General features: G+C 39.9%; 1 protein-coding gene across 1 annotated transcript in view; it reads left to right on the forward strand.

Annotated features, from left to right (window-relative positions):
- Positions 1 to 4,388: 4,388 nt before the first annotated feature.
- dhx15 (DEAH (Asp-Glu-Ala-His) box helicase 15) overlaps positions 4,389 to 21,553 on the forward strand; it is a gene marked incomplete at its 5' end in the record, with an annotated part of 60,692 nt that continues 43,527 nt past the window's right edge. Inside the window, 4 exons of the mRNA XM_048602350.1 lie at positions 4,389 to 4,748; positions 7,229 to 7,422; positions 9,000 to 9,159; positions 13,584 to 13,802. Of these exons, the coding sequence (XP_048458307.1) occupies positions 4,389 to 4,748; positions 7,229 to 7,422; positions 9,000 to 9,159; positions 13,584 to 13,802 (933 nt within the window). The remainder of the gene's footprint in view (positions 4,749 to 7,228; positions 7,423 to 8,999; positions 9,160 to 13,583; positions 13,803 to 21,553) is intronic.

Raw genomic sequence — 21,553 nt, forward strand, 5'->3', positions numbered from 1 at the left:
ACACTGAAACAGATTGTAGATATTTTTTATAGATATGTAACTATTATAAGTTTCCTGAAAGTTAATATAGACCCATGAAAAGCAGGGACTGGTGAAATTGTAAAGAGTGATAAGAACATGACATTGACAGTTTGTGCGTACCTTGTTATTGGTAGAAACAGCAATTCCAGAACTGAAGGGAAAGCAAAGGTTTTGGGACAATGCTAACTTTTAGAGGTCAGTGTAGAGAAATTAAAGGTACTGGCAACATACCTTTATCCTAGAGTTTTAAGAGATCACTACAGAGATGGTGAATTCTCAACAGTTCCCAGTATTTGGAAGGCAGAAAAATAACCCTAATATTTAAAGAATCTAAGAGAAAGAAAACAAGGAATGATAGACCGATTAGTTTAACAAGAGTAAAAATGTTAGAATCTATTAGAAATGTTAAGACAAAGCATGTAGAAAGTCAAATGTTGATTAATCAGAATCAAAATAGATTTATGATAGGATATGTTGGCATTTGGAGAGTCTGTATATCCTATGTGACTCATGCTGGTACAGCAAATAATTGGGAAAACAGGTGCTAAGTTTACTATTGTTACAGGGGATTGGAGTATAAAAGTAAAGAAGTCTCTCTGATTGCTGTACCATACCTGGAGTACTGCATACAGTTTTGGTCATCTTGACTATGGAATTAAGCACTCTTGAGGAATTGTAATAAAGGTTCATTAGATTGTTTCCTGGGAAAAGATATGGATTAGACTAGACCTACGTTCCCTGTAGTTCTAATGAAAAAGGTAGTCTAATGTCAAAGACTTGTAATATTTTAAAGTACTTAACTCCCAACGCACACTCACCACATGATATAAACAGAAATGTTTAATGCACAAGCATTAAACAAAGCAAGTACTTGTAATCTAACACTAAACCCATGTTATTTAAACCTGGAATTCCCAACCAACTGCTGTTCTCAATTTCCCCCAAAAGTTCCCCTGTACATTGCAGGATCTTGAGGGCTCCTTCCCTATTCCAGGGACCAAAATAAATATACTACAGCTCTCAGAATTTCACTTTGACTCATCAGTTTCCTTGTCTGGCACTTAGGCTTCCAGAACGAGCTGTGTTGGAGTCTGCTGCCAATCTCTTGCTTTACCAGGAGCATCTGACTATTTCAATTCCTTGTGCACTTGAACTTTTCATTACAAGTGTGAACCCCCACTTGCATTTTTTTTTTGGCTTAGTGATGCTAGATCAGTAACATCCTGGTCTTTAATGGCCCCTTTGCTCCATGATTTGACTGCTGCAATGTTTACTGTTGCCATCTCAGCGTTCCAAGGTTACTGTTTCTGTTTCTGTGAGAAAACACACCGATTAACCCCATGCAAGACCTGTTTCCCAGCAATGTAATTGCAGAGCAGCATGACCCACCTTTAGTCTTAAAGATTTGAATTAATTAACTGGGAGCCCAGATACAGGGTCATAGCCTCAGAATAAAGGGATTGACTATTTAGGTTTTGAGATGAGAAATTTCTTTACTCAAACAGTTGTGAATGACTATTTGGAGTTCTCTGCCACAGAAAGCTGTGGATGCCCAGATCTTGAGGTATTCAAGGACGTTGCTGGGGCTGTAGCATTTTAGCTATGAAGAGGCTGGATGATCTCAGGTTGTTTTCTTTGGAGTAGAGAAGGTTGAGGGGGCATGGACAGGATGGATTGAAAGCAGCTGTTTTCCTTAATCGAAGGGTCAAGAACAAGGGGGGAATACTTTTTAAATTGTAAGGCAGGAGGTTTAGAGGGGATTTAAGGAAAATCCTTTCCACCCACAGGATAGTGGGGGTCTGGGTTTTTTGCTTGAGATTTTAGTTGAGGCAACTAACCTCAATCTTTTAAAAAGTACTTAGATAAACAGCTGAATTGTTATAACATTCAACGCTATGGGCCTGATGCTGGAAAGTGGGTCTTGTGAAGGTAGTAGTGAATTTTTGGTGGTACAGACTGAAGGGCCACTTCTGTACTGTATGATTCTGAGATGCTGATATTTTTGGGTAGTAAGTGATCTGGGGATACTGCAGAAAAGTGGAGTTGAGGTTGAATATCAGCCATGATCTTGCTGAATGGCAAAGCATTCTTGAAGGCCCAAGCAGTCCACTCCTACCCCCAGTATTATGATTTGATCACTGTTCATTGTGCAAATCTTTTTACTCAGACTGGTCTTAAATAATGGGACCCAAACGTGACTCTCCTTTTTAGATCATTATGTTCTGGTAATGTAATCTTCTATTCAGCCTTGAAAGCTCTTTTGTGAAATTTAATTTATCCAATGCAAATCCTGTGCTAGCTCGTGAAAAAATGTCTGTCCTCACATTGCTGCCTTGGAAACTGTTGTTCTTAGCATTAGCTCTTTATTTCTCCAAAGTTCACCGTTACTACAAATGCCATCTTTTAAGATCCTTCAGCAATTTTGGAGCTGTTTTATTGCAAGTGGTAAGTGAGCTTCTGCTATCTGCAGTGGAGCTTGAATCCACATTCATCTGACTAAGATGAGAGCATTACCAATGCACAAAGGTAATTGAATGCAGTCTCCTAATGTTTGTCCATTTGAGGAAATCACTGCAGTGGACTTGAATATGTCATGAGTCAGATGATTCATTTAGATGCCCAATTATTTGTTTGAAAATTTAGATTCACCTTGTTAATACAATTTTATTTTTAAAATTCTTTCATAATGACATGTGGAATCAAAATGCCTTTTTGAAGTTCATTCTACCCTGTCCATCCAGAACAGAATTTGCAGCTCCTTCCCTTTGCAAATATTGAACTGTTTATTGATTGAGTCCAGAGCTTTACTTGTATTCACCTCTCCCAAAGTCAGTGTGTTAAACACACAAGAATCTCCTGATGTTAGGAAATTTCTTATTTTTTCAGTTTGAGCTTGTGCGCGTCGAAAAAGTGTTCTGGATTTACCAATGGCTGTTTGGCACCATTTGAGGACTCTTCTTGGTCATCTTTTGTAGGAGCAGTCCTCTTGAGTTTTCAAGGTTTTCATAGGACCCCTTAATGATTGATGTTGGGATCAGCTTTATGGTACTTGCATAGAAACATAGATAGGAACAGGAGTAGGCCATTCGGCCCCTCAAGCTTGTTCCATCATTCATTATGATCTTCACTGATTATCTAAGTCAATAGCCTGTTACTGCTTTTGTCCCCATTTCCTTTTGATCCCTTTGAGTTACAAGTACTATATCCAACTCCTGGAAATCATATATTGTTTTAGCCTTAACTGCTTTCTGTGGTGGTGAATTCCACAGACTCACCACTTTGGGTAAAGAAATTTCACTTCATTTCAGTCCTAAATAGTTTACCCTGTATGCTTAGACTGTGATCCCTGGCTCTGGACTTTGTGCATGTACCCTGTCTAGTCCTGTTAGAAACCTGTAGAATTCTAAGATACACCACCATTCTGCTTCCACCCCTTCCCCCCCACATTGAGCCATGAAGAAGGGTGATACCCGAAATGTTGACTGCTGCTTTCCTCCAGATGCTGCTTGGCTTGCTGTGTTCTTCCAACCTCCTGTTTGTCTCCTTGGATTCCAGCATCTGCTGTTCTTTTGTCTCTAATTAAATCTCTTAGAGTGGACTCTACCAATTTCCCCACTATCATAGTCCGCTCATGCCTCAAACCATTATCATTTCCGCTATTTAGATTCAGGAGCCTAGTCTCTGAATCAGCTACATCATTCTCCATTTTGATGACGAGTTCTATCAAATTATGGTCACTCATCCTCAAGGGGCCTTACATGACTAGATTGCTAATTATTACTTTCTAATTGCACAATACCTAGCTTAGGATAGTCTGTCTTCCTTGTTGGTTCCTCAGTGTATTAGTCTAGAAAATCATCCCGTCTACTTGCATCTTAGTTTGAATGTTTTCCTTGTGTATTGATCACAGCCACAGTGCTTGAGCTTCAGTGTGACCAAGTATTTTACAGTTTCAGCGAACCTGCCTTAACTTTAGCTTGGCTAATGTAGGTCATCATCTTTGTTTGGCACTCTGCATTGGTTAGATATGCTGACTCCTTTGATTCCCAATTGGACTGTTTCCTCACGTGAAGGTTGAGAAATTTGTTCCTCATCTCAAATTGGGAATGTGATTTGGGGATAAGCAGGCTAGCATTTTTTTTTCTTGGTTGACTGAAGATCGATTTGAATCATCAGGTATTTGTGGGAAAACCATGTGATGTGTTACCAAGCTACCTTGTTAATTGAATAGAAATGTAACCTTGTGATATTATTGCCTCTGCTTTTCTTAGCAGATAAATAAAGGAGCAAGTTTTAAGAATGGAAGTGTTTTGTAAATTTGTATGAAAGTAAATGTAAGTCAACTATAAATTTTCCTGTTTTATATCAGGAGGAAAGATAGAGACCGAGATCGGGACAAAGATTATGATCGTTCGAAGGACCGAGATCGGGACAGAGATCGAGACCGAGACCGAGACAGAGACCGCGACAGAGACAAAGATTCAAGGAACTCGTCCAATCCAACTTTAACTACAGGAGGTGGCATGCCTCTCATTACAACCCCAGCACTTCACCAACAGGCTATCAATCCATTTACCAACTTGCCCCATACTCCAAGGTATTATGAAATCCTGAAGAAGAGACTTCAGTTGCCTGTGTGGGATTACAAGGAAAGGTTCACTGAAATCCTGACCAAACACCAGTCCTTTGTACTAGTTGGAGAGACTGGCTCTGGAAAGACAACACAGGTTGGTGACTTTAGTTAATGTGAAATTAATTATACAAATATGCAAGGCTGCTGCGTAATATAAATCCTTTATTTTTCCACAAAAGAAATTGGAATTCATTGAAGTGTGAATTAATTGATTATGATTAAAGAGTAGATGGTATTTAATTTACTTGTCAATGACTCTTACAACAGGGAAGGGAGAGGGAATTTGAGAGGGAGAAATAGGTTCTATTCTATCCAAGAACATCTTTTTTGGTTGCAGTGCAGCCTTTGACTCAGTGCGTTAGGATGGTTTTATCGATCTTCCAGAGTGCTGCAGATCAAGTTGTAGATTTTTGAAATGCTTCATGTGTTTTGCATAGGTATTAAATTTAATTGCTTTACCTGCAGACTGTGGGTGACATCTGCACTAATGATTTGAAGAACTGGTTTTATAATTGGATGCATTGCAATTGGGTTATGGTCTGTTTGTTCCTAACATACAGTGGTGGGGGTGGACAAGTAATCTGCTGTCAGGGCAGTCAGCATTAAATAGAGGATAAGAAACTGTGCCGGAATTCAGTTTATCCTTTGCCGTATTCCTTCTATTCCCAACTGCTCATCCTGACAGCTGGCCAAGATCCTAATTCCAGTTTTTGTGTAAACCTTGTGTACTGTTTGGTCCATCTATGTAATAATGATGGTTTCAAATTGGTTTTAAAAAACGAATGTGACTTGGTTTGTATTAATTCAAGCATCTGCTGATGCTCTCCAGTTCTCTTTCTTCCCCCTACCATTGCTAAAGGGTTAGGGCTGTTTCACTGATTCCAGTAGAAAACTCTGGGATGTCTCCAAGCCAACAGAAAGCATTCTCCCTTTCTGCTGCTTATTTCTCTTCACTTTTTGTTTCAGTTGTTCTCTTTCTACTTCTTTAAGTGCATCAATTAGGAAACATTGTGTTGACCCCATATTAACAATTCAAAACTGTAATAAGGGAGCCCTCTTCCACCTCTAACATGTTTCTCTCTGTTGAAATTAAGAATGTTCTTGAATTCAAGGGAGAGATGAAAAGTTTAACAGCTGACTGTGCCTGCGGAGTACCATTAAGGCCACAGTGTGTTTTATACCTTGAAGTGGATACAGCTTAGAAACATCTGCTGTTCACTGGTGGTGGGCATTCTGGCCCTGATTAAAAACTGCTGGATGTTGTATTTTTAATTCTTTTAAAAGCACCCTGCATTTCAAATTATCACAGTTTATGATTTCAACTTAATTTTACTATCACCTGTGCCTATGAAAGGGGAAAAATAAAATCCAACTGTATTGTTTTATCTCATTTTCTGTTTCTGCTGCTTTCCTAATGCAAAACTGAATCAACTAAGGATTCTACTTCCTGAATATGCCAGTGTCTCATGGGGTTTCAGTGCCAGTGTGAGAAGTTACTGTAAGGGTTCCACAACGATCAAGTCATTGTGCAAATGTTGGATAGGCCTTGATCAAACGAACCTTTGTGGTTTTTGGTCGTTGGACACAGTTCCCTGATATTTAAAAATGCAGTGAAAATTTCTCGCATGCATGTGGATTTTAATATCACGTCAATTTTTGACAAGTGATATGCAAAGCTCTTGCACTTTTTCAAAAATGTAATGTTATGTTTATGATAAGGATAACCTCAACTTTTACTTTAAGCCTTTAACTTTTTGGCTGCAGTTTGAAGTCTGTCTTCAAATGCTGTTCACCAATTTAAGATGGTCTCTGCTCAGTCTCGGACTAGTCCTCTGCCGATATCTCTGTGTTGCCCCTTAAAATCCTGTGCATCGCTGAGGTTTTCCAGTACTTTTAAAGGATTGATCAAAGTCCAAATCCGGCATTCCTGTTGTCGCAGAGTTCCCCACCACATGAAACTAATTCTAACAGCTAAGCTTTGGCACGACGTAGTAAGTTTTCAATCTGCCGTTACAAGTGAAGCACTAAATACAATTTTAAGTGAAGTAACCCATTCGATATACAGTCAAGTTTTGTCTGAAACATACCATAACATATGGGATAGAAAAAGAACTGTCTGTTAGCAATGTGAGGCATTAATTTGTGATATCACGATTTGCAATCTCTACCTCCGGTGTGTATTATACAGTATCAGTTGTTTATATTCAGGGTTCAGTCATTTACAAAAATAAAACACATACTGCTGGCTAAGTTTTATGTCAGCCGTGGCAACAGTGATTCAAATATTTTGCCATTTAATAAACAAAATACTTCTTAAACAAGACACAGTTGGGGGAAGCGCTTCTGTTTCAGAGAAGAAAAATGTTTTCATTACCATAATAGAGACATAAAGTGTTTGTTTGAGTGTGAATTAATCCTCTTCGTTTGAGTTCCTGGTTTCTGCTGCCTTGACATGTGGAATTATAGATTGCTTTAAAGTGTAGCATGCGTAATGAAATTTCATGTGTGTAATGTTGGCATTGTATCCAATGTTGAAGGTTCAAGCAATTGATTGGCTATTGAATGGATTTACAGATTCCCCAGTGGTGTGTTGATTATGTGCGGGCAGTGGTGGGACCCAAACGTGGTGTGGCCTGTACCCAACCTAGGAGGGTGGCTGCCATGAGTGTGGCTCAGCGAGTAGCTGATGAGATGGATGTGATGCTGGGCCAAGAAGTCGGCTACTCCATTAGATTTGAAGACTGCAGCAGTGCAAAAACATGTCTGAAGTAAGTGTCTGAACATTTTCTTTTATGGTCATCGCAATCAACGTTTGTTAAAATTTCCGATGTGTAAATATATTTCTGTAAAAGTAACTTTATTGATTTTCTTTTTATATTATGCTTTGCTCACTGTCTTGTGGCACGATGATATTGTCCCTACCTCTCGGCCGAAAAGTACAGGTTCAAATCAGACCTGCTCTAGAGGTGTGAAATGACATGGCCGAATAGGTTGATTAAAATTAATTACAATACCTTTCCTTCTGTTTTCAATTGGAACAAACCTTTAAATTAGATTTGATGACCATTTTTCATTTATATATCTATATTCAGTCATTTTTGCCCTGCTGCTTGAATGAGTACACTCCTGTCTCATCCACAATGAATGGAGAGTCAACAGAGTCCCGTAGGCCAATAGTCATGATTAAGTCTTAGAGTCTTGAGCAGGCTTTGGTACTGATTTTTCCAGGGTGGGAGAAAGTCATTGCACTGTTAGTAAAATTTAATAGCTGCATTTAAAATCTATGCCCTGAAATTCAGGTGATTTTTAAAATGCCTCAATACCACTATGAATTTTGAGATTCCAGTACATGACTAGCTGTACTGCACCATTTGTTCTGTACCATCTAGTACTTGTACTCCGACATGAACATTAAAAACAAGTAGAAATATTGTAGATGTTCTTAGATATATGTGTCGTGCATTACAGAAATGCATGTGATCGTAATGTATAAAATTGGAACAGAAGAAGACCATTTGACCGTCTCTGCCATTCAATTAAATCATGCCTGATGTTTGTTTTGAGTTCCACATTCCCAATGCCCCCTGATTTAACTGTGATTCCCTTGCCTAATAAGAATCTGTCTATCTCTGCCTTAAAATTAATCAGTGACCCCATGTCCACCACCGCCTGAGGCAGTGTTTCCAAAGTCACCTTCGGAAGAAAAATGCTCCATAATTTTTAAACAGTGTCGCCTATTTCTGAACTGACCCACAAGAAAACATCTTTTCCACATCGACCTTGGCAAGACCGTTCAGGATCTTATACACTTCAGTCAAATCACCCCTCACTCTTGTAAATTCCAGTGTAAACAAGCCCAGTCTGTTCAACTTCCTGGCGTAAGAAAACCGACTTATTCCTGGTATCAAACTAGTAAACCTCCTCTTAGCTGTTGCTGATGCATTCACACCCTTCCTTCAATAAGACCAATACTGCACATTGTATTTCACATGTGGTCTCACCAGTGCCCTGTACAACTGGAGCATATAGTGCTTGTGTTAAATAGTACAACAGAGGACATCATGAATTAAAACCATAAAAGCGGTGAAACTATGTGATAAATTTAGCACGCTGCTACATGGTTGGAATTGTGAAATTTAAGTTTAGTGTTTTACTTATTTGGTTAATACATAGCATGACTTTTAAATACACCTCAAATATCAGAGCTGTCGATTTCACATTTTCAAAAGCAAACCTCTGGTATGTCATGAGTATTTGCCTTGTTTGGTGATGTCACTCTGGATTGCTACTAGAATTTTGTGTAGAGTTAACCCAGGAGAGATCTGTTGTGTTATTTTGTTTCTAGGTACATGACTGATGGTATGTTGCTTCGAGAAGCTATGAATGACCCTCTACTAGAGCGATATGGTGTAATCATCCTTGACGAGGCCCATGAGCGTACTCTAGCAACAGATATTCTTATGGGTGTATTAAAAGAAGTTGTGAAGCAAAGATCAGATTTGAAGGTAATATTTTAGACAGAGAAAATGGAGGTTTGCACATTGCATCTGTTTTTCTGAGGCCTGAGTTCAGGTAGTTGTTGACTAATCGTTTGCTAAAGGTGTAATACTAAGTCTGAGGACTAAGGAAAGGAGATGGCTTTAAATTGAACCTCTGAACATCTCAAAGTGCTTTACAAACATGCAAATGCAAGCCAATGCTATAATATAAGGAAAAGACAATGCCACATTTTGAAATGGCTGTGCAACACATTGCCAGACAATTTTTTTTGTGATGTTGGTTGAGGGATGAGCGTTAGCTGTACTATCATCCAGAATTTCATACTTTTCTTTGCATAATGCTGTTGAATCTTTTATGTCCACCTGAGAGCAGAGAGTTGGCCTTGATTCAGTGTTTGACCAAAATACAGCACTTTCAGGACTGGACATAGGAGCAGGAGTAGGTCATTAAGCCCCTCAAGCTAGTTCCATCATTTTAATGAGCTCAAGGCTGACCTTGATACCTGCGGTTAACAAAAAGCTGTCAATCCCAGTTTTAAAAATAACAATTGTTATCATCAGTTGCCATTTGAAGAGGAGAGTTCCATCCTTTGCATCAGAATTAATGTCCTAATTTTACTTCTGAAAAATATGGCAAAGTAGGAGCAGTTCGCTTGTTTGGCTATGTTTTCGTTTTAGTCACAATACTGACTGAGGCCTCCTGCTTCTATTTGCCCCATTCTTATATTATGATTGATCCAATGTTAACAGCCCACAGACAACTAGGATGCTGTGTGAAGAAAAAGAAAGGTATGGTTCTAATTTTTTGGACTATTTGCCCTTCCTAGACACTCCAACCAGCAAAGATAGGGTTGATAAAGAAAAAACTATTTCCCTTAAGAGCGTGAAATGTTTGATCAAATTGCCCCAGATTAAATTTCAGGTAATGTTGTAGTTTGTGCGATCCCATCTCTAAGTTTAACCTTTGCAGTACAGTTAACATTATAGCAAATGTACACTGCATTCCCCCAAAGCCATTGTATCCTTCCTGAGGTCTGCTGCCCAATAATGCCCACAGCGATCCAGGTGTGGTCTAACCAGGCCTTTTCATAGCTGAAACATGGCCTCTACAGATTTGTGTTCTGATGCTCTAGCTATAACCAGCATTCCATTAGACTTTTTAGCTATTTTCGGTATTTGTAACATTTTAACAATTTATTTACCAAGACTACTTCTGTTTTTTAAGCTTTGACCATTTAGCAGGTATACCCTGTTTTATCCTTATTGGGTTCAAAGTGGATGTGCCCTTCTAACTTGGAAATCTGTTTGCCACATGTTTGTCCAATCACTTAAGCTATCTCACTCTCTTGCTAATTTTATGCTTTGCACTGCCAACAGTATTGCCTATTTTTATTATTGCCAAATTTTGATATGTGACTTTCTATCTTATCTAAGTCATTAATGAATTGTTAAGGCACAAGTACAACTCTTTGTGGGATGTCACTGGTCACATTCTGCCAGTGAGACCACAAGCTTGGTTCTGAGAAGGAGTTATGTCAATTTGGGGGTGTAGCGATGACTCGTACCTGTCCATACAAAGTGACCCATACCCCCTTACACCAAAGCGGCCTATGTTTGAAAGACACAGAATGACCGATGAGGACTAAATGGGGCAGTCTGCTCTAACATTTAAAGTGAAACGTGATAATACCTTGGAACAGAATTGAATCCTGCCTGTCTCCTGAGTTTTTGTCCCCAGTCAAGGATATGCTCCTACAGAGGTGTTGACGCAGCATCTGTGGAGAGAGAAACAGTCAGACCTCTGGAGTTTCTCTGGCAATCTGTCTGTTTCAGATTTCCAGCATCCACAGTATTTTGCCTTTATTCTATATTTGCAGCAATGTTTTCTTGAGTTAGGCAGGTCATCTGGTTATCAACTTGAGTGTGACAGTTCCTCTATCTACCTTTCCATCTCCTCTTTCCCTTCCTTTGTCAATCCCCCATGCAGGAGGTTTTCTTAAAATTCACTCATGGGATGTGGGCGTCACTGACTGGGCTAACATTTGTTGCCATTGGAGAAAAGGCTGTCTCTCCTGTAGATTCCATTCCAATTCTGTTCTCTGGGCCAAGTTGTTATTTCTATCTACTCTCCTGCGTTTAGTGAAGAATTCGTTCGAAAGTTTAAAAAACAAAGCGTTAGTCTGTCAACATATGTCTTGAGCTGCGGCTGTTGGAAATATCAGTTTTAGTTGCTCTTGTCAGGAATCCTGCAGCAAGTAACTTATCACCTGACACCCTATACCCTGTCCACTACTTACAGGGCACAAATCAGGAATGTGAAGGCATACTCCCCACTTGTCTGGATGAGTGCAGCTTCAACAGCACTCAAAGGTTTGATGCCATTAGGGGATAGCAGTTCCACCTGCAAACAACTTGGCACTACATCCACACATATTCAGTCCCTCCTCCACCGGTGTTCAATAGTTGCCATGTGTACTATCTACAAGATGCTCTGCTGAAATTCGCTTTCCGAACCGACAGCCCCCATCATCTAGAAGAGGAAAGTCAGCAGATAACTGGGAGCACTACCACATGCATGAACCCCTTCATGCCATCCTCCATCCTGACTTGGAAATATATAGCTGTTCCTTCGCTGTTGCTACGTCAAATTCTTGGTCTTCCCTCCCTCTACCAGCAGCAAAGGAATTCCATATTCTGCAAATTAATAGAAAATTGTATAAATGGGTATATGACTCTCTAGTGAGTCATTGCACAAACTGCAACTGGATTTGACTTTCTAACTTTGCTGTTAGAATCAGTATTTTGGTTGAATCAGCTCTTTTTGCCTTCTTGGGTCACTTGTGCGTCTGTCCCTCAAACAGAGTGTGGATACTGACCTTTACTTCGATTAATCATGAAGTTTTGTAAAACTTTCGTGTTCAGTTAAAAACACTTAAACCATTGCATGTTGAAACTAATGTTCCTGTTAATTTTGCTATACTTCATGTATGTACAATTGTAAAATAAGTAAAACTTATTTTGTTTCCAGCTGTGAACCACATGTCCGAAGTTAAATACATTCTGTGCATATAATTAATACGGAACCCCAAAACCTCCACAGTGGGACAAATATGACCTTTTCAATGAGGGAAAAGATAAAACTATAAAATTAAACAAAATAGATCTTTTCAATGAATGTACAGCCTGAGATTTTCTGTAAATAAAAGAACGATTCATATTTCAATGCACATAACTATTGCACAATAGGTAAATACTTACTCCCAGATTATCATGCATGATGTTTAGAAATGCTTATGAGGACAACTAAATTAAGAGGCCGAGGGAATAATGAGTTAAATTGATGGGGTTAACCCAGGAATCAGCAATTTGTCTAGTGTTTCCGGTGAGATTACCAAGATCTTTGTTAGACAAATTCTGCTGTGTTTACTTTCTTGGGTGCTGGGAATGTGGAATTGAAGCATCGTGATTTTCCTTAACATCAAAAGGTCTTTCAGTCTGTCTATATTAGCTAGTACAAGACACCACTCAATTTGTGATTGATGAAATACTGCGCATGTTGTGTCCAGACCAAGCTTTTTGCTGTGAATTTGCAGTAATCGAAATGAACACTGTGTCCTTTCGAGGCACATGTCTCTTTCCTCTTCGCTGGTTCTACAGTTGACCTTGGGGTCCAGGATTTGACCAGGAGTGGGTGAATTACCCAAGATCTCTGATCCTATTGCTTTATAATTTATTTTAGGAGTGTGTATTTGTGGGTTGGGTGAGGACAGGACTTGGCTTTGCTGTGACACCTTTTGAGGTCAAATATGTTATCTTTGTCTGAGGTCACAGTGATTATTTGGAAGTGGTACTATCTCAAGGTGGAGCTGTTGACCAGAGGAAATTTTATCAAAATCATGATAGTTTACTAAACTGAATCCATGAAATGTAGATTTTAAGTGCAGGTGATCTGCAGTACAGTGGATCACAGTTCATCCTTGCAAATCTGTCACAACCCAATTTAACCAATGATCATGTCAAAATTGTACTACGGTCAACAAGTTACAGATGAAGTTCATTTAAAAGTCTTGCTGTCGGGGTTCTAGCTTCAGTCTGTCTCTTGGGTTCCTGATGAATTATTACTTAGCAGCTGTTAAGTTCTAACAAGTAGTCAGTTGCTACATTTTGCCAAGTGACAAATAAGTCTCTATTAGATGCATAGTCTTGCTTCATGCTGAGTGGTTTGGTTATTCTATTCTGTAGGTAGTAGAAACTAAGAAACCTGAAAGCTTACCTTTTTTGTGTTCGGTGCTAATGTTTAATTTCACAACTTTACGTTTCTTCTGTTTGATAATAGATTGTCTCATGGAAGCAATTTTGTATTTTGGAAGTTATAACGGTTGTCCTTTTATAATATTAATTGAGACTAAATTGTACTCTTTTTCTTTCAGATTATCATCATGAGTGCTACACTTGATGCAGGCAAGTTTCAGGTCTACTTTGATAGTTGCCCACTGCTTACCATTCCTGGCCGTACACATCCTGTAGAAATATTCTATACCCCAGAACCGGAGAGGGATTATCTTGAGTCAGCAATTCGAACAGTAATTCAAATCCATATGTGTGAAGAAGAGGAGGGAGATGTTCTGCTTTTCCTCACAGGTCAGGAGGTAAGAATTGAGAATTATTTGCATTTCAGAATTGAATTGTTCATCAGTGTAGCCGTGTGCTTTGATACTTGGTACTTGTAATACTGGTAAAAGTAACAAGGCTGATCCTCGCATATTTCTGACTTCCATGGACCAAAGGAACCTTGTGGCATGTAAGCCCAGAAACTGAAATGTTGATGTAGAATTAACAATGTTAGTGAACCAGAGTGATGCTTGGATATCTGCTGTGCCAGTAGAGATTATTCTTCTAAAATTACTGTGTGAACATTTGAAATGTAAATTGTTAATCTGTGCTAAGTCTTAAAAGTGAAGGCGTTTAAATCACTTTTAATGAGGTACCTTATGCCTCAGTTTAATGCAACTGTGATTTTCTTTTCACTGTCTTTAAGTGATTACCAGTTTCCCAAATGCGCCTTTTTCCACACTTGGGGTAACCCAGACTGGGGGCGATGATGGAATCACTGTTCAGCTTGCAGAATTTGTGCTGCCGATTTGAGGGAATTGCTTCAGTCTTCTGGTGTTCAATTGGAGAAAATTGCAGCTCCTCCGAAAGTGAATGTCTAACTCGCAGCAGGTGGAGAAGTCAATTTAGTTAATACAAGTGTACATGTGGGATCTGAGTCTTTGACTTTGGGTGGTTTTATTAAATAATGATGTGTACGTGAAGAAACAAACTGACCTTGAGGGACTCTAGTGGTAATGTAGGTTGTCAGAGAAGCCCCTGCTGAGGAGGCTGATGGTTGAAAATGAGTGGAACCAGGAGAGGGCTGGCCCCCTGAGAATTTTACAGGAGGTGAGGTGTTGGAAAGAGAATAGGTCATATTGATTTGATGAGGGCCATTACATCAACATCGAAGTTAGTGCACATAGTAAGATGACTTCTGAAGAAAATGAAAGAAATGCAATCAGTGAAATGTTTCTGTCATCCTTCGCCCTGCAGCTGATTGTGCTCCTTTTCTGGATCCTCATTCAAAAGGGAATTCCTCTATCAGTGAGTTCTGATAGTTTCTGGACTTCACTTGTCCACAGCACTGTTTCCAAGCTTGGGGAAGGATTGCTGCATACTGGTTCTACTTCTTCTCATTTCTTTAACTCGCTCCAGAAGTTTAACTCTGAACTCTCTTAGTTTCTTGTATCCCATTCACTGATCGGATAGATCTACAGTCCCGTCCGCCATGTCGATTTGTGTTGTGTGACAATCTGGACCAGAACCCATCTCTTGCATTTCTGCTTTATTATTTTCTTCCTTTTCACTACTTATAAGCCCCTTCCTACCGTTGTCCTGCCAGTTTTCAACTTTACTTACTCCTTTAGCTTCTTTTGAGTGCTCTGTCCCCCTCACATCTCCACCCCAACTCTTCAATACTGTTCGACCTTCCTACTGTCTCGGTGTTGGTTCCCTCTTGATTAAGCCTGAAGCTTCTCTTTGTGCTTCTTGAGATTCTCCAAAGTCCCTATTGTTGCACTCATTGCTGCCTCCGTGTGAGCAACAACTTTGTTGCCCCATTCTCCCTTCTCATGAACCTTCTTAATCAGCATACTAGCTTAGGGCTGATCTTTTCCCTTCCTGGTGCTGGCGCTGATGCTGTGTGGATTCTTGTCCGAGGTCCAGCCATAGAATCCCTACAGTGTAGAAGCAGACCATTTGGCCTATCGAGTCCACACTGACCCTGCGAAGAGCATCCCACCCAGACTCATCTCCTATCCCTGCATTTCCCACCCTAGACACTGCAGACAATTTACCATGGCCAGTCCAAATAACCCCCACATCTTTTGGACTGTGGGAGGAAACCCACGCAGACAAGGGGAAAACATGCAAACTCCACACAGACTGTTGCCTGAAGCTGAAATTGAACCTGGGTCCCTGGTGCTGTGAGGCAGCAGTGCTAGGCACTGAGCCATCACCACTTCTGTCTGTATTGTCCTCCAAACCTTCTGTTTTTGCAAATAAAGCCCTTGTAATCCACCAACTTATTGTGAATAATTGCATTGATGTCATGACCTTTGAAGGAAATTTGGCTGAGGGATGACGATACCTCCTCCCTAAATGACTCCCTGACTAGCTGTACTAGTGCCATTGGCTCCTTCGACCCCAAAGCTGAAACCATCCTGTCATTTGCCTTTGTCATGTCTTTCCACTAGACAAACTTTCCTTAATTCAAGATGTATCGAGTCAAATGCTGCTTTCGCCTGAAGAGCCTTAGGTTTTGACTTTTCACCATTATTGCTTAATCTGATTCTAACTTCTGTTTCACTTTGTAAATATTTGCAACCCCTCCCTGTCACCTCTTCATTACTGTGCACCTCTGCTCTCCAGTTTTTCATTTGGTTTTTATTTGAAACTAAATGGTAAGAGATTGCAGAGCTGCGAGATCCACTGAGAGCTGCAAACGGTTATTTATTATGCAAGTAAGTAATTGGGGAAGCAATAAAATGTTGTTGTCTGTTGCAAAAGGACTTGAATCAAAAGTATGGACATGACATGCTTCATTTCTACAGGGCACATCCCTAGTGCTACTCGGTTGGGCTGAAGTGCTCTCATCTGGTTTTGTCCTTATCTAACTGCAGCTACAAAATCTCCATCAGTGGCTTCCTTTCCTGTTCCCGCAGCTACATCTGGTGTCACCCAAGGACCTGGCCTTCAAACCTTTGTTTGTAATTGCTGTCCCTTGCCCACATCTTCCAAAACTCAGTTTTTACACGTGTACTGGCAATACCCAGTCATACCTGTCTTCCAATGTCTTTAAATTGTTAGGTTACTTAGAAAACCTCCAGTACTGAATGAGCAGAAATTTTATCCAAATCAATATTGGCAAGACTGACGCCATTGCTTTAGTACCTGCCACAAACTCTCCTCCTCTGCCACCGATTTCATCTCTCCCCATTGCTGCTGGCTAAGGGGAAGTGATAGCCTAGTGATATTATCATTGGCCTATTAGTCCAGAGACCCAGGTAATGTCCTGGGGACCTGGGTTTGAATTTGAATTCAATAAAAATCTTGAATTAAGAGTCTAACGATGACCACGAATCCATTGTCGATTTTCGGGAAAAACCCATCTGGGCAGTTAGGGATGGGCATTAAATGTTGGCCTTGTTGGTGATGCCCACATTCCATGAATGAATTATAAAGTAGATTGTGAGCAACCATGACTCCTGACGGAAAACTTAACCATAAACCTTGCTGCCACCCTAATAGTCTGTTTGGAAACTGTTGTGTATTCATGTGCGCAGTCAAAACTTGAAAACCTGCTGAAACCATCTTTCATTCTTGGTTTTAGATCTGAGTACTTTTCATGGGCATCTGTCTAACGTGCTGCATTCTGTTAACTATTTTTATTCATTAATAGGATGAGGACATTGCTTGTTGATCAGGCAGCATTTATTGCCCATTCCTAATTGCCCAGAGGGCAGTTCAAAGTCAACCATATAGCTGTGGGTCTGGAGGCCAGACCAGGTAAGGATAGCAGTTTCCTTCCCTAAAGGACATTAGTGAGCCAGATGGGTTTTTCCTGACAATCGACATTGAGTTCAGGATCATCGTTAGATTCTTAATTCCAGATATTTTTATCGAATTCAAATTCCACCATCTGCCGTGGTGGGATTCGAACCCGGGTCCCAGAACATTGTCTGGGTCTCCTGAATAACAGTCCAGTGATGATACCATTAGGCCATTTCTGAAGAAGGGTCTAGGCCTGAAACATCAGCTTTCCTGCTCCTCTGATGCTGCTTGGCCTGCTGTGTTCATCCAGCTCTGACCTTGTTATCTCAGATTCTCCAGCATCTGCAGTTCCTACTATCTCAGGCCATTGCCTCTGCTTATTAAACTTGAGGTTAACTAAAAAATTGCTCCATTTCCTCTCGTATTGGACGTTATTTACGGTCAAGCCCTGGCTTCACTGGCCTTTTCCTGGCTCTCCATTTCATATTTCTCATCTTTGTAGCCTAGCTCCTCCCTGTTTTGGAGATCTTGCCCAGCCTTTGAAATGTCTTCACTTCTGTCATTCTTCAGCATCCATGATTTTAATCTTTCCAATATCAGCAGCCATGCTTTTGGTCGCCTAAGCTGTATTCTCAGGAAATCCCTCCCTAACTCTGTCTTTCCTTTGATTTCATGTCTTTAGAAACTCCTTAAAACCTGTCTCGAATCAAGCTGTCAGTTTTTTGCCCTATTGTTTCCTTATTACAGTTCAGTGCATTATTTTGTTTTAATAACATTCCTGTTAAGTGCCCCGTGATGTTTTATTTTAAAGTTGCTGTATAAATACAAGTTCTAATAAATTTCATGGCATTACTGCCCTGGGAATTTCACTGCAGTGAAACAAATTACTTATTTCCTCAGGAGGTGGAAATAACACACAACATATGTTCTATTCACACTTCATACCTCGTGTTTACCAAGAATGGAACAATCAGTTCTGAAGTCTAATGCCAAAAAAATGTTCTGTGAGGAGGATGCTGTATCATTTTGGATATTGGATATTCTTTTGAAGCTGTGATGTGTTGTGTAAAAGCTACCCTTTAAAGTGTGTCAAGATTGGGACATTGTGGGTGGAAGTTTGATAAAGCTGTGTCTCGTAACTTCATGAACCTCATGTTATCTTAATACCATGGAAGATGGTAGCCACCCTCGCTTTTTGGTCCTTGGTTTATAAACTTGAATTCTGTGTTTTATTCTTGGACAATGTCACACGATCAATTTCCACTTCAGTTGTTTTTAAGCAAGCATGTTGTAAACTGGGATGGATGTTCCATCCGGGAGTCATACCATGTGCTGTATTAAAATTTATATTTCCTATTTGTCAATAATCAATATTTCATTAACAAAAGTTATTGCTTCATTTAGCCCACGTTAATTTCCAAAGACTAACTTTGACATAATGCAAGATCTAACTAGAAAGTGGATTTCCTGTTTTTGGTACCAGAGAGATTAAGGTAGTGTGTGAACTGACTCCTACTAATTTGTAGCCTGTCAGAATGAAGATAACTTTCATCTGGAACTTCACTGCAGCTGTGATTGTCATTCTGTCCTAATTAAACTTCAGATATTAATCATTTTCAGGAAAGACCTTTTATCAAGGGAGAAGAATTTCTTAAGAAAACTAGAAGTTTGAGAGTTTCATCGTCTTGGTTATTGTAGTGTTAAAAGAACTGTATTTTATAAAACTACTTTGGGATTTGAAATAACCAAGTCTCCAGGTAATAGGAAAAGCCTGATGTTCTGTGTGAATTACTGTAAAATATATTTTAACTTCCCTTGGGCCATGCACTTCCTCATTGCCAACTCTTGAGTTTTATTAAGTGCAACAGGATAAATTGAAACTGACTTCATCTTTCTTCCATCAATGTGAATTATTATTTCCTGACTCTCTCCAGAGTATATGATGATAATTGCATGTTTGCCCCAGGTATTTATGGAACTAACTTGGTGTTGAAGCATGTGACCCCAGTAGCTGTCTCTGCTTTTATCTTCCTGCTATTACCTGTTCACATACTGGTATTGGACTTCCTCCAAATCAAATACTCTGTGTCACTCACTATATTCAGCCACACGATCAAAGCGGATGATGTAGTTTGTGCTCCTGCCGAAGACCCGACTATTACCAATGATCTTTAGCTAATTCTATTCATTCCATGTGATAATCAAAATGCAGCTGAGCAAAGTCAGTAGAACCAAAGTTATGGGCCCCATAATGTCCCATCAGTAGTGTGGAAGGGACTGAATGTTTAAGGCGGTGAATGGGGGTGCAAGTCAAGTGAGCTCCTTTTGTACTGGATTGTCAAGCTTTTTAAGTATTTTTAGAATTATCCAGGCAAGTGGACAGTATTCCATTACATTCCCGGCTTGTGCCTTGTAGATGATGGAGGCTTTTGAGAGGCAGGAGTTGAGGTACCGCAGAATTTTCAATTTCTGACCTGTTTTTTTCGACACAGTACTTATACTGCTGATACAGTGGCAGCCAATTTGCACACATCGAACTGCCTCAAACTGATGTGATATTGACATTATAATATGTTTGCTATTTTGGTGATTAGTAGTTAAAAATGGGCTAGGTCATTTTCAATTTTTAAGATCTACCCAAGTAGATGAAAAAAATCTCATCCAAAAGACAACGTACTTGATAATGCAGTACTCCTTCAGTGCTATGTTGGACTGTTAGCCTTATTTTTGAACTCTGGTCTTGAGAGGAATTTGTACATTCAACCTTGTGACTCAGTCTCACTTCAACACATGGCTGTGTTACCTGGCCAGCATCTCAGTCTCCGGAACAAAAACAAAGTTGCTGGAAAAGCTCAGCAAGTCTGGCAGCATCTGTGAAGGAGAAAAGAGTTAACGTTTTGGGTCTGGTGACCCTTTCTCAGCCTCAGGCTTCCTGCACTGCTCCAGTGAGGCTTAACACGAACTGGAAGAACAGCTTGTTATCCTTTTGGGGACCCTGCAGTCTTCAGCATCAATTTTACGTTCAATAATATTAGAACCGGAGGCCCTTGTTCGCTGTCCTGCTGCACCCAGGCTCTGTCGTGATGCAGGCTGTTTTTAACATTGCCAACTGCTGTTTTCATCATCTTAGTCCCTATGATCAGCTTTTCTCTTTCCCTGGTTTACCCCCTTGTTTGCTAAACATTCTTGCTCTCGCACACTCGCTCTTACTGCTGCTCTCTCCCCACCCCTTCAGTGCATATGCCACCTTTTCCTTGCAATAATCCGTTCTGAAGAAGGGCTATGGGACTCGAAACATTAACTTTGCTTTCTCTCCACAGATCCTGCCCAAATGTGCTGAGTTTCTACAGCAATTTGTGTTTCGGATCTTCAGTATCGGCAGTTCCTTGTTTTATCTAATTTTCATGACAGCTGGTATTTGGCTCTGTGGTTGTATCTATACAAACTTCAGCACAGTATTTGAAATGGGAGCAGAAATTCAGTATATATTTTAAGTCCACATCCATTGGAGCATAAATTATTTTGTCTGAATTCATGAATATGTAGTTGAACATACCTCATCATTCTGAGGATTAATTTGTAAAGTTGCTATTCATGCATTTATGTCACTCTAAGTGGTTAATTGCCTGATGTGTTTTGAAATGAGGTCGACATAATAAGATGCGGTGTAAATGCATTCTATTGTAATAATCCTCTTTGTTATTCTTTTCCTCCCTGTCAGATTCAATGTTGCAGCCTTTGCAAGTGTTGCTTTTCCTCAAATCTATCATCATTGATTCACTAGGCTTCTGTTTTCAGGCATGATCTCAATATCTTCAACAGTGTCCTGAATTCAGTCATCAAATTTCAACTGATGATTCGTAATTTTTTCCTTGACCTTTTATCCTCTTTATTTTGTCAAGTGCAGTGACTAATCTTGATGTAAAGTTCCACAGGCGCAGTTAGTCCTGTTGTTCCTCACCTGAATGAGCATGGTGCGTGTGCAGACTTCAGTGGGGAGTGTTGGCAGATTTGTCACAGCTGCACCTGAATGTATCTTTCTTTAGCATCACACTTACATTTTCCAGCAGGTGTCGCTGTGCAGTGGCCAGGTGTGGGAGTTACTCTGACTCCTCCATAACACTGCAGTACTGAAGCCAGTTGTAATATACTCAGCTTGTCGGCATACGAGAATGAATATTGATGCTGTTCTGGACTGTGTGGTTCAGTTTTGCTCTTTATTATTCTCTATGGTATGGAAGAACCTGGTAGATGATTTGTTTTCTCTGTCAGTTGTGCATTTCTAAAGAATGTCATGACCTCTTCAAGTGCT

The sequence above is a fragment of the Rhincodon typus genome, chromosome 1 (assembly GCF_021869965.1).
Source record: "Rhincodon typus isolate 14 chromosome 1, sRhiTyp1.1, whole genome shotgun sequence".
Taxonomy (NCBI): domain Eukaryota; kingdom Metazoa; phylum Chordata; class Chondrichthyes; order Orectolobiformes; family Rhincodontidae; genus Rhincodon; species Rhincodon typus.